Genomic DNA, 14,445 nt, shown 5'->3' with positions numbered 1-14,445 from the left:
CATTCTACAAAGGGTTTAAAGAGGCTTACGAAAGAAAGTACACAATAAAGTAACGTTGGAACATGAATAAAACTAAAGAATCAATGTGAGGGGTGGGATGTTATCGACACACTTCTCAAGCCAGACTCACTTCTGTCTGCGCACTCCTTCCCCGTCCCCTTTGAATGAACCAAGGAAGCGGGCATGAAGGGATCTGAGGGTGGCAGCCCCTCTCCCCTCCACTGCCCCACACGGCAGGGCTGGGTGCTCTGCTCAGCCAGGTGCCACCCTGGCAGCCCCTCTGCTACGTGTCCCGCCTGGCGTGGCCCCAGGAGCTGGGATGGGCAGGAGTGACCCGCGGGGGAGGATTCGAGTTGTGGCTGAGATATCAATACCATCTAACCACATCCAAGCCTCTCTCCTAACAGAACATGGGGAGGGAAACTATTCACACGAGCAGGACTTTGCGATCGGGCACCAGGGCAATGCAAATCGCCAGCCTGAAGGCCTCTGCAGGGAATCAGCTGAGCTTCAAGTCGGGCTCTGTGACTTACAAAATCCATGAGATTAAATTCACCTGCACCTCGAGGGGAACTGAGTTTCTCTTGGTAGTTACTTCTTAAGACAATTCTCACAAAGGTTTTCTAGAGGGGCTCTGGGTGATACAGTGGACCAGGTCCCCAGCAACCTTCCCATCGTACAGGGCTCATCTTACAGCAAGCACCGTGGATGGACATCGAATACAGACCTCTGGGGTGACTGCACCTATCCATCCGAGATCACGCTCTCTTAGGAGGAGGGGAATTAACATTTGATTTTTCAGCGACTGCGCTAAGTACCTTATATTTATAATTAAAATACAACCCTCTTGAAAACACCATGCAATAAGTATTACCATCCCCATTTTTACAAGTGAAAACACTGGGCCCCAGAGAAGTTAAGTAACTTGCTCAAGGTACACAGCACCGAGCGGTAGAGCCAGAATTCAAACTGGAATTTGGCTTCAAAGCCGTACAGTTCTGTTTCAGCTGTTTCTACATAAAAAAATAACAGAGTAAATGTTTTGCCTGAATCAAGCAGTAAAAACCAATTCATTTATTTAAATAAGTTTTAGGGATTCTTTTCCCACTGGTTTCTCTGATTGGCTGAAACGACCAGTCGACCAGCTGTTTCAGCGTCATGGTGGCATCTGGGTAATCCTAACCGTGCGCCCGGCATCTACCAAGCTTCCTCAAAGGCAGACCCGCGCCTGAATCCGTACAATATCTTGGACGTTAGTGGTTGCTGTCCAACAGTACAAGACTGAAAATAAATTAAATATTTGCCTATGTGGCTGCATATAAAATACACATAAAACAGAAAATAAAACTCATATTATATGTGAGTCATCACCATTCATAAGTAAAATTCAACATAACTGAAGCTACTAAGCCCTATCTCATCCCTTGAGGGGAAAGGGCAACTTTAAAAAACTCTCATCTTTTCAGACTTATTGTCAGTGCACAGAGACTGCTGAAAGAGCAGAGCTGAGCAGAAACGCTGCTGATGGGCATTAAAAGAAGGTGGCCATAAACCATAAAGTGGTGGGGAGGGGACAGGCGGGTTGTGAAAAGCTCAGCAGCTCCAGAAGCTCGCACAGCACAGGTGTAATTCTACGTCAATGCCAGAAGTGCTTGTCTGGCTCTAAGCATTGGTCACCGGCAGCCAAAAACATTTTAAGATGAGAAAGCATGAGCCTTCACCAACCCAGGAAAGTCCAGGTGCCTTTGCCCACTTTCTGGCATGCAGCCAGAGAGAAATGTAAACCAGCATAGCCTGCCTCTTCACCTCTGCTCCCTGGGTCTCTGCTCCCCCTTCTGTGAAACAGCAGACTTGGAGAGATCGTTCTACGAGCTCATCTGGCTGTGAGATTTTCTATAAGTCTATGGATTCAGCTACTGGCTCCACAATTGGTATTGGTAGGTTTGTTTTTGAGGAGCTATCTGTAATGTCAAACGATCCTTCTTTTTTCTCCCCCAAATTTGATTTTGTTGGACATGTTCTTAATCACATTTTAATTATTTTGTTTCTTTGTCTATCTTTGCATCTCCAGTGTCTAGCATTGCATGTGCCTGGTAAATGGCAAATCTGCACTGTGCACTAGATATTGATGAAACTTCTCTCTCCCCTTTCAACTGGCAAGAGTCCTGAAGCTCCTGGCACCATATAGGACAGAACTCAATACTGTTCTTGCACAATCAGGCTGGCTGCCCTCACGTGCGGAACGGTCACACCAAGGGCATCCAGATGGTGCCTCCTCTACCTCAGCCTACATCCTGGGACCTCTTAACCAGCCGCTGTTAACTGAGCACGTTAACGTGCCTCGCTCAGTATAACAAACAAAAATATTTGCAAACCGTGTATCTGATAAGGGGTTAATATCCAAAACATATAAAGAACTTATGCAATTCAATAGCAAAAACCCAAATACCCCAACTGAGAAAAGGAAGAAGGATCTGAATAGACATTTCTCCAAAGAAGATATAAGAAAAGCCAAGAGGTACATGAAAAGTTGTTCAACATCACTAGTCATTAAGTAAATGCAAATTAATATCACAATGAAATATCACCTTACACCTATGAGAATGGCCATCATCAAAAAGACAACAGAGAACAAATGCTGGCATGGATGTGGAGAAAAGGGACCCTTGTGCACTGTGGATGGGAATATAAACTGGTATGGCCACTGTGGAAAACAGTATCCTCAAAAAATTAAAATTAGAACTAACATATGATCAAGCAATTCCAATTCTGGGAATATATCCAAAAGCAACGAAAACACTAACTCGAAAAGATATCTGCACTTCCATGTTCACTGCAGCATTATTTGTAACAGTCAAGACATGGAAATAAATGTCCACTGATTGATGATGGATGGATGAATGGATAAACAAGTAGTTGCCGTATGTATGTGTGTGTGTGTGTGTGTGTGTGTGTGTGTGTGTGTAACGACACACTATTGAGCCATAAAAAATGAGGAAATCCTGCCATTTGCGACAACATGGGTGGACCCTGAAGGCATTATGCTCAGTGAAGTAAGTAAGACAGTGAAAGACAAACGCTGTATGATCTAATTCATATGTGAATTTAAGAACAAAAACAAAAAAAATCCCCCCAAACAAACAAACAAATAAAACGAACTCACAGAAAAAGAGATCAGACTTGTGGTTATGACAGGTGAGGGGTGGGGGAGGGGAAGTGGAGGAAGGTGGTCAAAAGGTACAAATTTCCAGTTACAGGATAAATGAGTACTAGGGATGTAACGTACAACATGATGACTATAGCTAACGCTGCTCTATGATACGTAAGAAAGTTGTTAAGAGGTTAGATCCTAAGAGTTCTCATCACAAGGAGAACATTTTGTCCCTTTATTCTTTTCTTCTTTCCCTTCTTTTTACTGTATCTATATGAGAAGATGGAGGTTAGCTGAACCTACTGAGGTCATCATTTCACAATATATGTAAATCAAACCACCATGCTGTACTCCTTGAACTTAGACAGTGATGGAGGTCAATTATTTCTCAAGAGAACTGGAAAAAAACTGGTGGCTCTTAGCTATGTTCCTTTTCAGTAAGACACAAATGTCAGCTGAGGGAATATTAGACTCTTCTTTGTATGGTGCTCATTCCTATCACAGAGCACTGCACACAGGAGGTACCCAGTATTTGCGGGTCAGTTCAGCTCAGTGAATCAATAAACACAAGAGTCTTTTCAAGTACAGCACCCCAGGCCTTCTGTGGCTGTGAATGCCCCCCTCCTACCGCGGGGCCAGATGCACTGCCCCACTCTGGGCTTCTTCAGTGCCAACGCTTCCACAGTTCCAGCCACCTCCTCCCCAAACACCCCTGACACTTGGCCATACCACCAACTCCTTCCACTCAGAAGACTGGAACTGCCACAGAAAGAAAACAGGAGGCTAAGATGTCACCTGGTAGCTGGCTTGTGACTAGCTTGTCATTTACTCATTTGAGTTCTGCCAGGGTCTGTTTTGTGAAAGCTTTAAAAAGGCAATACAATATAGTTAAACCTCAAAGGAAATAGCTAAAAGAGAGAAGCACAATTTCCATTCTCTTTCCAAATGGCGAAATGCATTTCAGCCCCTTATGTTTCCAGGAAGTGTCTGTAATGTACTTTTCTCTTTCCCAGGTCGCTAAGATGCCTGCCCTGCGCTGTGTTTCCGGCTCAGACACCCTAACGCGCAGGCAAAACGGATACAATAGAAACACAGAACTTACAGCCTTATCATCGAGTAGAAAGAACCCACTCCATCCAAACACACGCACGCCTCTCTGTCTCCTTGACTTTCTCATCTCAAGTCTCTCAGGTGTGTGTGAGTACGAAGCCTCTAAGAAATTCTTTCCATTTTGAAGACGAGCTGCGTCCCCATCCCGTCCAGCAAGCCTGCCCAGGCAGCATCCTCTGTGCCGTCTCCTCGCCGCGTCCCGTGCTCGGCAACATGGTGGGCCGCCAGCCCCAGCCTGCCCCTAGGGAAGGCCGAAGGGGCCACCGCCCCAGATCCACCCACTCATCTCTTCCATTCCCTTTGTCAGCCAAGGCGCCAGCTGCCGGGGCTGAGAGGGTGTCCAAGGTTAGCCACCAGTCAGCACCATGGCCCGCGGAGCCTTGGGGCAAGTGTCCTCAGGACCGCAGTCTCTTTAAGCAGGGTCTGCTTAAACCCTCTGTCACACACAACCTCCGTCGCTGGAAGCTCTTTGAATGGAGCTGAAATCAACCTTTTATAACTCTCCCGTCGGTCCTAGTCCCAAGACGCTGAGCAAGTATCCTCCCTTTTCGTCATGAATTGTCTCTGCCGAACAACATAAACAGGACAAAAAGGCAGCATCTTACGTGTGGAAGGACACAGAGAGCTAGGTGACAACGGGCAGGACCAGGAAGGACACAGAGAGCTAGGCGACAACGGGCAGGACCAAACTGATAGAGCGGTGTCTGTGAAAATCAGGTGAAGAGCAGTGAGAACGAGACCCTTCCAACCTCTTCTTTGTCCAGCTGCCCTTGAACTACGAGGGGACAGACCGACGGGAGCCTCCAGAGGTCAGCAAGCGTGTAGTAACGGCCTACGCTGAGGAAGGTTCCACGACAGCGCTAAGGCAAAGGCACAGAGGTGAGGTTCCCACCCTCAACATCTCATGTTCTACCGAGAGAAGCAGATAAGACTAGAACTAAGCATAAAACAACGTCCACTTGTTCAAAGAATTTACAGGCATGGAATTACGGGTTACTCTGTACTTCTGAGATGGTGCCTTTTATGAGTTAATTATTCATTTAAAACAGAAGTGGAGGCAATCCAGGGAAGTCAGTTGTGGGATCTGGATATACCAGGGAAGGCTCTGCTGTAAGAGCAAGGAGAAATGTACAGACTCTCCCGCAGGCACGGATCCACGCCCAGGGCCGGGGAGTCGGCTTCCTGGGTGGGAGGTGAAGCCCTTGGATCCCCCAGCACGGCCCCCCGTGCAAGGATGGGTGTCTTGAGGGCCAGGCTGGCCCAGAGGACATCTTCTAAGTGGGACTGAATCGAGGGGGGTGTCCACTTGGCTCCAGAAATTCAGACAGCCTTTGATTCCCAGCCCTTACTCTCCTCTTCCTAAGCAGGAGCGTTCCTATTTTCAGCATAAAATTAGCATAGAGATGAAACCATTTCAGGGGACACAGAGTGAACTGGCACAGGAGACATTACATTTTTCATTTCTAAAATGAAAAATTTTCCTTTTTCTTTAAGCCCCGAGACTGCCGCTTAATTTGCGTGCAGACTGTGCTTGCACTGCCGAGGAAGGCTGAAGAAGGGGTGGCGGCGAGGCTGTGAGCAGAGCCGTCGGTGGGGATGGCCGGGCGGCCCCAGGGCGCGGTGCCAGGTGACACGGACAGTCCACGCTCTGCGCCTCCTGCAGACACGCCGGCGGCCCAGTGGCGAACCGCAGCGCTGGACGCATCTTTCCTCGAGAGCTGCAGGGCAGGACCTGGTCCAACTCCACTCCATGTCTGTCTCTGGCTTCCCTCGCATCATTTCAAAGACATCTTCACGGCTGGTAAAGACAGGATTTCTTGTCATCTCTTCCCACTTGAAAAAAGATTCTGAGCAGCTGTGCTGGGACGAAAGGCAGCCCCACCCCTCCTGCCGCACCAACTTTGGTCTTTTTTTAGCTTTTCTCACATCCCTCCTCTCCGCTCTCCTAAGCTCTCAAGTTCCCTCCACTTTTTCTTTAGTGGGTTGCTTCTGATCTCATCGGAAAACATTCTCTGAGTCATTAACAATACAAAGCTGTCTGCTGGTGGCCCCAAAGGCAATCCCTCTTCAATGTCAGTGTCAAAACTCTTCAATTAAGGGAGCACAGAGCGGCTCTGAATAATACTGGATCTTTACAGCAAACCATTCCATCCAACCAGACTTGGGAGGAATGTTTTCTTAAAAGTTCAATCATCTGATTCCTCTGTTTAAAAGAGCTGAAAAAGAATGTCTTTATCTGTACCAAGCTGGCGGAAGATATTCCCTGTATCTGAGAGCCACGCACTGCCCTGGGGGGGACGGGGTTGTTTTGAATGCACAGGGAGTAAGCGTAGCTTATTACATATATGGGAGAAGAGACGAGAAACCAATATTCCTATCATATAAAGCCTTATTACTGTGGATAGTATTAACTTAGACATTGTGAAAAATTATACGATAACCTACTTTTCGAGTTGTATGTGATGAGAACTAAGTGCTTGCGAAATGAGACTGCCAACAAGTGAGGGCAGCAGAAGGTCCCGGACTTCCGAAGCTGCACTGCGGGAGACGACATAATCTCATCACAGCTAGAATTTACTAAGTCCTGATCCTGGGCCAGGCACCGTTCTAAGAGCTTTATGTGAATTCATTCTTTTAATCCTTACAATAATCACACGAGACCAGTAGTATTATAGAAGTTATAACCTGCCCAAGGTCACACGTGGCAACAAAGGGCAGGTCCCTTTCATTCAAACCCAGGCAGCCTGACCCGAGAATCTCCCTCTTGACCACTACACACGCCAATTATACGTTGCTAGCTTCTCACGAAAGGACCTGAAAAATGACTACTTAGCACCGCTTACTTAGATAATTATAACTTTGATTAATAACAAAGTAGAATTGTGTGTCTTTACACACACCTGAATTAATCTAGAGACACTTGTCCTTGAGTTAGTCCAAATGGTAAATGCCAGAAACGGGGGTGGGCAGCCAACACTTGCCTCTCTGCTCCATCCTGCGGGGGAACCCAGGAGGCTCCTTCTAGATGTGAGAGGCCGCGTGAAGCTCTGGAGGCTGGCCGTCTGGGTAACTACCCCACACTGCTGTTGCGTGAACTTAACATACAGCACAGTGTTATGAGAATGATTGTCATATTTCATAAATTACATTCTGCTATTCACAGGGAAGTCCCTGCAAAACTAAAGTAATAATATGCACAGAGAATAGGAGGAATAATATTGTAAGCAACGCATCATAAGGATGGAGACAACACAACACAACACATGAAAAATATCGTCTGTAATAAAAGAGCTGACAGAGAAGAAAAGAAGATTGAAAAAAAAAAAGTTCTGAATTTAAAAACATGTTGAGGCGGGAAGACCCATGGTAAGAAGTCAACCAAAATTACAGTGGCCTAGATGCATGTCAAAGAGAAACCGAAGGAGAAAATCTAAGCAAAACAATAAAAAATATTCCCCCTTTCCTTTTCCATTCAATGGAAAATATCTTTTTGTCCAGATGGACATACTAACATCTCAAGAGCTTGGTTTGGTAAACGGTTTCCCGAGGAAAGAAGCAGGCTGGGATGTACCAGCACTGCAGACCCACAGGAAGGACCTGTGCCCGGAGCCCACTGCTCAGACAGTCTCCCCTCACTCCCCAGCGCGCGCCCACCCCCCATAGGCCTTTGAGAGCTTGGCTGCCCTGCTCTCCACCCACCACACGGTTTCAGATGTTCCCCATTGTCCTCCAACCACCATGACCTGAGCTCCCCTTTGTTCGTCTTGGGGAGGTCCTCGCATCTATGTCTCAGAGCAGCACTCAGGCGGGAACCCCATCAGGCTCCAGGGGCCGAGCTGAGAAGCCTGTGGTCCCAACACCCACCCAGCTCCCCGGCTCCCCTCCTGCCTGGCGTCAGCTGTGTCCGTCGGCGACGCCCTCTGTCCAGCTTCTCACAGGAACGCTGCTCTTCTCTCCCATAGAGTCACCCTCTCCTCTGCTGGATCCTTCTTTTGAATTTTTAAAAACAGACTTTATTTCTTAGAGCAGTTTTGGGTTCATGGCAAAATTGAGAGGAAGGCACAGTCTCCCACACCCTCTGCCCTACAGCCTCTGCTGTCAGCACCCCGCCAGATGGCGACTTGTTACAACCGATGGACCCACGTCCACACATCGCCACCCGGAGCCCACGGCCGACATCTGGGTTCACTCTTGGTGTTCTTTTTCTTCTTCTTTTTTTTTTTTCCTAGAACATCTCTCTCTCTTTTTTTAGTTTTATTGGAGTATAGTTGATTTACAATGTTGTGTTAGTTTCAGGTGTACAGCAAAGTGATTCAGTTATACATAGATATATATACACACATATTCATTCTTCTTCACATTCTTATCCCATACAGGTCATTACAGAATACTGAGTTTGGTGCTCTTCCATTGACTTTCAAAGACGCTGACGTGCACTGCATTTTGACCCTGCAGCCCTCCACCTACCACGCGGCCCTCTCCTCTCCTTCAGTTGTCTCTCTTCACTGTCTCCATCTTTCCCACGCTGGTCATCCAACCTTGCTTCTGCCCACACCCTGCAAGTGAGCACCTCTCACTAAGGTCACTGAGACACTCATGTAGCTATAAGTACAATGGCTCCTCGTCTGTCGTTATAAAGCACTTGTCTCTGATACGTTGTGATGAGTTGGCTGCTCTCATTACCTGGAAACCCACACGTCCCCTGGCCTCCATAACCCCACACCCGGGCTCTCCCATCCCCAGCTCTCCCACCGTCCCGTTCACGTCCTGGTCCTTCATCCGGCCACGAAACGCCTGTGTTCCTCCAGATTCACCAGGGTCCCTTGTCCTCTTGCTTGGTACTTCCGGTCAGTCCTCTCCAACCCTCAAACGCCCGCTAAGTGAAGGCTGCTCACAAGCTGACACCCCACGGCCCATCTCTCCCATGACATCCAGACTATTCCAAACTCGTTCAAGCCTGTGCAACACGCTGACCTCAGCATCTCAGGTAAACTTCAAGGTCGTTGTGCCCAACCTCAACCTCAGCCAGTCCGTCCTTTTACCAACACCTGGCAACACGCCACGTCCACAAGTTCCACAAGTCAGGCACTCGGTACCGTCCCTCCTGACCTCAGACTCAATCAAGTGGCAGGTTCTGGAGATTTCAGTTTCTATTAATCTTGGGGTGTTCACGTCCCTCATCCCCTTGGCCACAAGCTCGGTCTCACCTCTTGTGTAGCTACTGCAATCACCTTCTCCTGGCCCTGAGGCCCCTCCTCTTCCTCCCGGGCCCTTCCTCCACAGAGCAGCCAAGTACATCTTTCTGAAAACCAAGTCTAACTGTGTACATGCTTTGCTTACGTAACACATTTTGGGGGCTTCCTGCTGCTCCCGGATAAAGTGAGAGAGCTGGCGTGGTCTGGCCTCACCACCTCCTCAGCCTTGTTACCGTGTCCCCTCCCGTCCAGCCACGCTGGCCTTCCCATGGGGCCCACGATGCCCCCGTTCTTCCTGCCAGAGCTTCGCTCATATGCTGCTCCTTAGCTTTGAAAGTTCTTCCCTCCACCCCCCGGACCTTGATTCCAGTGCTCAACTGTTCTTAAAGCACCATGTTGATAACCCTTCTCCCAGCTGTCATTTCACATTTATACGTGTGATTATTTGATCAAAGCTAGTTTCTCCAGCTAGTCTAGACCAGAAGCTGTTGGAGAACATCAGCTGGGTCTGTCCGCTTCCTGTCACCTCTGCAGCCTGTGCGCACAGCAGGCATTCAGCTGAATCGGCAAACAAATGAATGAACTACTTGTGAAGGGACTGCCCAGCGGGGCGGCAGCTGGGGCAGGGTCGGTGTGAGGGGGGACGGCTTTTCTCTCTCTAGATGGGTCAGGATGGAGGGCGGCTGCTCAGTTCTGGAGCACAGGGCTGGCCTACCAGCAGGCCCTTCTCCAGAACCACCCATTCTAGACACGCCCCCAACCTAAGAGGAAGGAAAGGGCCAGAGGCAGCGGGGAGAAGGCAGTAAGTACAGCAGGATTGCCAACCTACTCTAAGGTGCAACTATCCCTGAGAAGGTACATGTTAAGGTTCGTTCCATGAACTAACACATGAAACATCTGTGGAAACCCTGGGAGGGTTTAGCAGGAAAGAAGTGGTGTGTCCGAGGTACCTTGCTGTATTTATTTGTATCACAGCTCCTTTGACACATCGTTGCTCTTTGTGCTTTACATGCCTGTGTCTCCTTCAACTGGGCTATAAGTTACGCGAAGGCAAAGACCCTGCTTTTCATTGCCTGGCACGTGGCACTGAAGTGAGGCTGGTGTCCAGCACAGCTCAGGCACCTGTGAGCGTTCTCTGATCAATGACTCATAGATAGAAAAATAAATGACTGGATAAGTGGAAAGACAGGCATCAAAAACAAAGTTGCCTACTTTACCACTGTGTTGATGAACTGAAACGGTATCTACCAGATAATTGTATGACCCTGATGTGGGGCACTTCAGTGGAGGGAATGAAGACAGTTCTGTAACTACCTGTTTACCTGACTGTCACCTCTCTGAACTGTGAGCTCCCCGAGGATGGCAGGCCTTTTTATTTGCCTTTGTGCTGAGTAGATGTGAGTGATTTTCTCAACCCCTTTAATTTAGTTACCAGATGAATCAAAGTCTAGTCACAGCTCTTGAACTAACAGGGTTAGTCTCAGCTGGAAGAGTCTTGTCTTCTGGGGCTTTAATACCTCAGCAGTAAAATGACACAGTAGGACAACAGGATCTACGAGATCCTCCTCTCGGCTCTAGCATCTGATGAATCTGTAATCAACCATCCAAACAAGCAGAAAAGAGCCAGGGACAGCCAGGGCCTAAGCAAGTGTTCTGATCACAAGGAATCACGTGTGACTTTAAAAATCTTGCATATTGCTAATCTTATCAGGCATTGCTCACAAGGGTCATGGTGAAGGAACAACTGTAGCCCAATACGGGCAATTTGCATGGAAGTCTCCTGGTACATTGCAAAACGTTATTGGAAACAATTATAAAACAGGGGTTAACATCAGTGCCAAGTAACCTGGCAGCTCAGGAGGCAGTAATTCAAATAAAAAACAACCCAAATCTGAAATTGGATATGAGCATATATAAAATATTGTTATAATCAGCATCTGTGGAAAGCGTGACTATGCAATGTGACATGAATTTAAAATTATCTAATAACTTGGTTTTATCTTAGGGGAGAAAATGTTTGATTTCTCCCAAAATTCATCTCCTTTAAAATTTCTGACAGAAATTCCAGTCATATATTTTGCTAATAATGTATCTATCTTGATCTTGATTTAGTTCTTTAATGGAAAATTCTTGGCAACTTGCCTCCAGTTTATACAATGTAAATGCCATCATGACTATGACAACAAAATGCTGTGTAATAAGTATTTCTCAAAGAAGCAAGTATAACAATAGAAAACTACTGTAGTCTTCTGAAATGCGGTTACATGACTGCCTCAGACCCCAGAAGGACACAGTGACAGTAACAACCACCAATGTTCACCGAGTGCTTATTTTGTGCCAGGCACCAACCTAAATGCTTCTATGTTGTTAACTTACATAATCTTCACAACAACTCTGAGGAAGGCACTACTTACCGTCATTCCCCATTTCACAGGTGTGAAAACTGAGGCACAGAGAAATTAAGGAACCTGCCTGAGGCACCACAGCTAGTAAGCGGTGAGGCCCAGATCTGAACCCAGGCAGCCCGCCTCCAAGCTCACACTCTTAACCACGACTAGACTATGCCTTTACAAGCTACGGGCCATAATGTAAACTTTTACTGAAAACTGAAAGTTACAATTCTGAACATCAATTTTGGAAAATGAACTGTGTTCCCTTTCAGTATTCTCTGCTTTTAAAAACCGTTAATGCAATACAGGCGTCATGCAGCTAAATGCGTGTAAATCCCAATGGGGTACTAATAAACCAAAGCCCTTCTGAAGCCAGAACCTCATTTACAAGGACTGAGGACTCTAGAACAACACACCTCCAGGACCAGTTTTACTGCTGCCACCTTCTCGCATCTTCATGGTGAAAACCTCTGGGTCCCATATTAGGCGGACTGCAGCGATCTTCTATCAGGAGGGCAAATATTTAAATGATTTCCCACATCTGATCTTCCATGTCATTTCCTCTTCTAAGCTTGACTGGGCAATCTGATCAGTGCAGTAAAGTAGAAATATGCCTTTACTGCACCAAGCGACCCTTCATCTGTGTTCGGTCAGGGGGATCTAAGCTCTTGGGCCTCTTTTAGATAAAGGCTTTCACCTAAAAAGATCCAGGGACCAGTTTTCTAAGCTGAGAGGGAGCTGGTAGCTGTACAACAATAAAGGGCACTTCTGATTATATTTTTAAAGAAACCTATACCCCATGAAAAGAGAATGAGGGGAGAACAACTGAAAAGAATTTTCAATGCTTTCACATATTACTATATATTTTTATATATTATTATATGTATATACATATACAATGCCTGTAAAATACACATATATAACATGTATACATACATTATACGTATATATATTCCAAAATAATATGTAAAATAGGTAACAGTTCAGTAGCTATAATGTACCTATGTAATAGTAAGGTATCTGTCAAAAGCCAATCGGGTGACCCCCATTAGATAACCAAGACGTAGACAAGCAGTCTTGGCTATTCACGTTTCTCATTCTCACTGGGACACACCGCACGGGGGCTTAAAGCAGCCGTGTTGGAGGACAAGGTTAAGGAGAAAGGCGCTGCTGGTCTAGGGTGTGTCCAGGCTCTGGAAGGTGGGTGAGCATTGGAATGAAAGGGAAAGTGGGCCGTGCAATTGAGCTCAAGCACATCGTCTACCCCGCTGACTTCCTCTCATTTACAACAAGCTCGTTGTCCGACTGTAGACGGGCGGCAGACGGAAGCCTGGAGACAGAGGAGGGAGCGTGTACGTGAACAAGGGTCCAGGTTTCTACGGGGAAGGGCAGTGAGGCCGTGAGCAGGAACGGGGGCTCCCAGAGATGGAAAGAGTCCACAACACGATGGTGACAGTGACGGTGTCGGAACAGCCAAGGACCGGACGGTCCTTCCTCACCCTCCGTTTTACTTAGAGACAAAAGGCGATTTCCAAGAATGTGGAGACAGTGGTTTTTCTAGGTTCTGACTCCCTAGGATTATGTCCAATGCACTTGGGAGTTCAAATTTCACAGTGATAACTCCAGTCACTCAAAGAGAGTCGATTTGTTTCTGAACTATTTTAAAGAATTAATAGAAGTGTTCTAAAATCTCTTAACTTATGACCTGAAAGTATATTATGCATTTGGAAAACCTAGCCTATAATTACTTAGGAACGGAAGAGGGGAAAAGAAACAAACAGCTGATTTAAAAGTTTTTAAAATTAGCTTCTGCGGTAGGTGAAAGAATAGTCCCCCCAAAGCATCTACACCTGATCCCTGGAACCTGTGAATACATTACCTTACACGGCAAAAGGGAATTGCAACTGGGGCTAGGGAGCCTGAGATGGGGAGGTGTGCACATTTGCGTGGGCCCAATGTGATCACGAGGGTCATCATGAGAGGAAGGCCGGAGGGTCACAGCCAACAGGAGATGTGAAGCCAGAAGCCGGGGAGTGCAGGCGGCCTCTAGACGCTGGGATGGTAGTGAGTGGTCTCCCCCGGACCCTCAGAAGGAACCAGCCCTGCCAACAGCTTATCTGTAGTCCAGGGAAACGATTTCAGACTTCTGACCTCCACGGTGGAGAGGTGATAAATCTGTATTAAGCTGCTCAATTTGCGGTAATTTATTACAGCAGTTAATTCGCCTCCTACATGGTGAAAGGTGAGATCCTGGGCACACGAGTGAGTGAAAAAAATAAATCCAGTTGAAAAGGAGTATTACTCAGATGGTAAAAGAGGCTTTTCTCACATCGCATACTCGGAACTCCAGCTCTGTGGGGTTTAAGGAAGACTAAATTTGGCTAGAAAGACACAGTGAGAGAAAAGCGTATAATTAGAATGACAGATGCTAAAATGTGCCCACGAACTGGTCTCAGGCACAGTGGAGAACGGTGGGGGGGGGGGCGCCACACCGAGAGGCACAGGAAGTAAGTAAATAGCTTCTGCTGGTCTCCAGTGGCTGGGGTCCACCCTCACAGAATTTCAGCTCTTAAAAGCTTTTTGGTCTTAGGGTTCCCCT

The 14,445-nt window shown here is 47.0% G+C and overlaps 1 protein-coding gene across 5 annotated transcripts in view; it reads right to left on the bottom strand.

Moving 5' to 3' along the window:
* FARS2 (phenylalanyl-tRNA synthetase 2, mitochondrial) overlaps nucleotides 1-14,445 on the bottom strand; it is a 383,657-nt gene that overhangs the window by 92,213 nt on the left and 276,999 nt on the right. For 3 of the 5 annotated variants that reach the window (XM_027128280.1, XM_027128276.1, XM_027128278.1), the window contains one exon: nucleotides 3,407-6,059. The exons of the other annotated variants lie outside the window; for them this stretch is intronic. In XM_027128280.1, the coding sequence (XP_026984081.1) occupies nucleotides 5,771-6,059 (289 nt within the window). In that variant the 3' untranslated portion in view covers nucleotides 3,407-5,770. Of the gene's footprint in view, nucleotides 1-3,406; nucleotides 6,060-14,445 lie in introns of those variants that run through there. 5 annotated transcript variants of the gene reach the window in all.

Source organism: Aethalodelphis obliquidens, unplaced genomic scaffold (assembly GCF_003676395.1).
Source record: "Aethalodelphis obliquidens isolate GAN/ISIS:26980383/991018 unplaced genomic scaffold, ASM367639v1 scaffold34, whole genome shotgun sequence".
Taxonomy (NCBI): domain Eukaryota; kingdom Metazoa; phylum Chordata; class Mammalia; order Artiodactyla; family Delphinidae; genus Aethalodelphis; species Aethalodelphis obliquidens.
The sequence above is the reverse complement of the archived record's forward strand: the minus strand, read 5'-3'. Positions and strand labels throughout refer to the sequence as shown.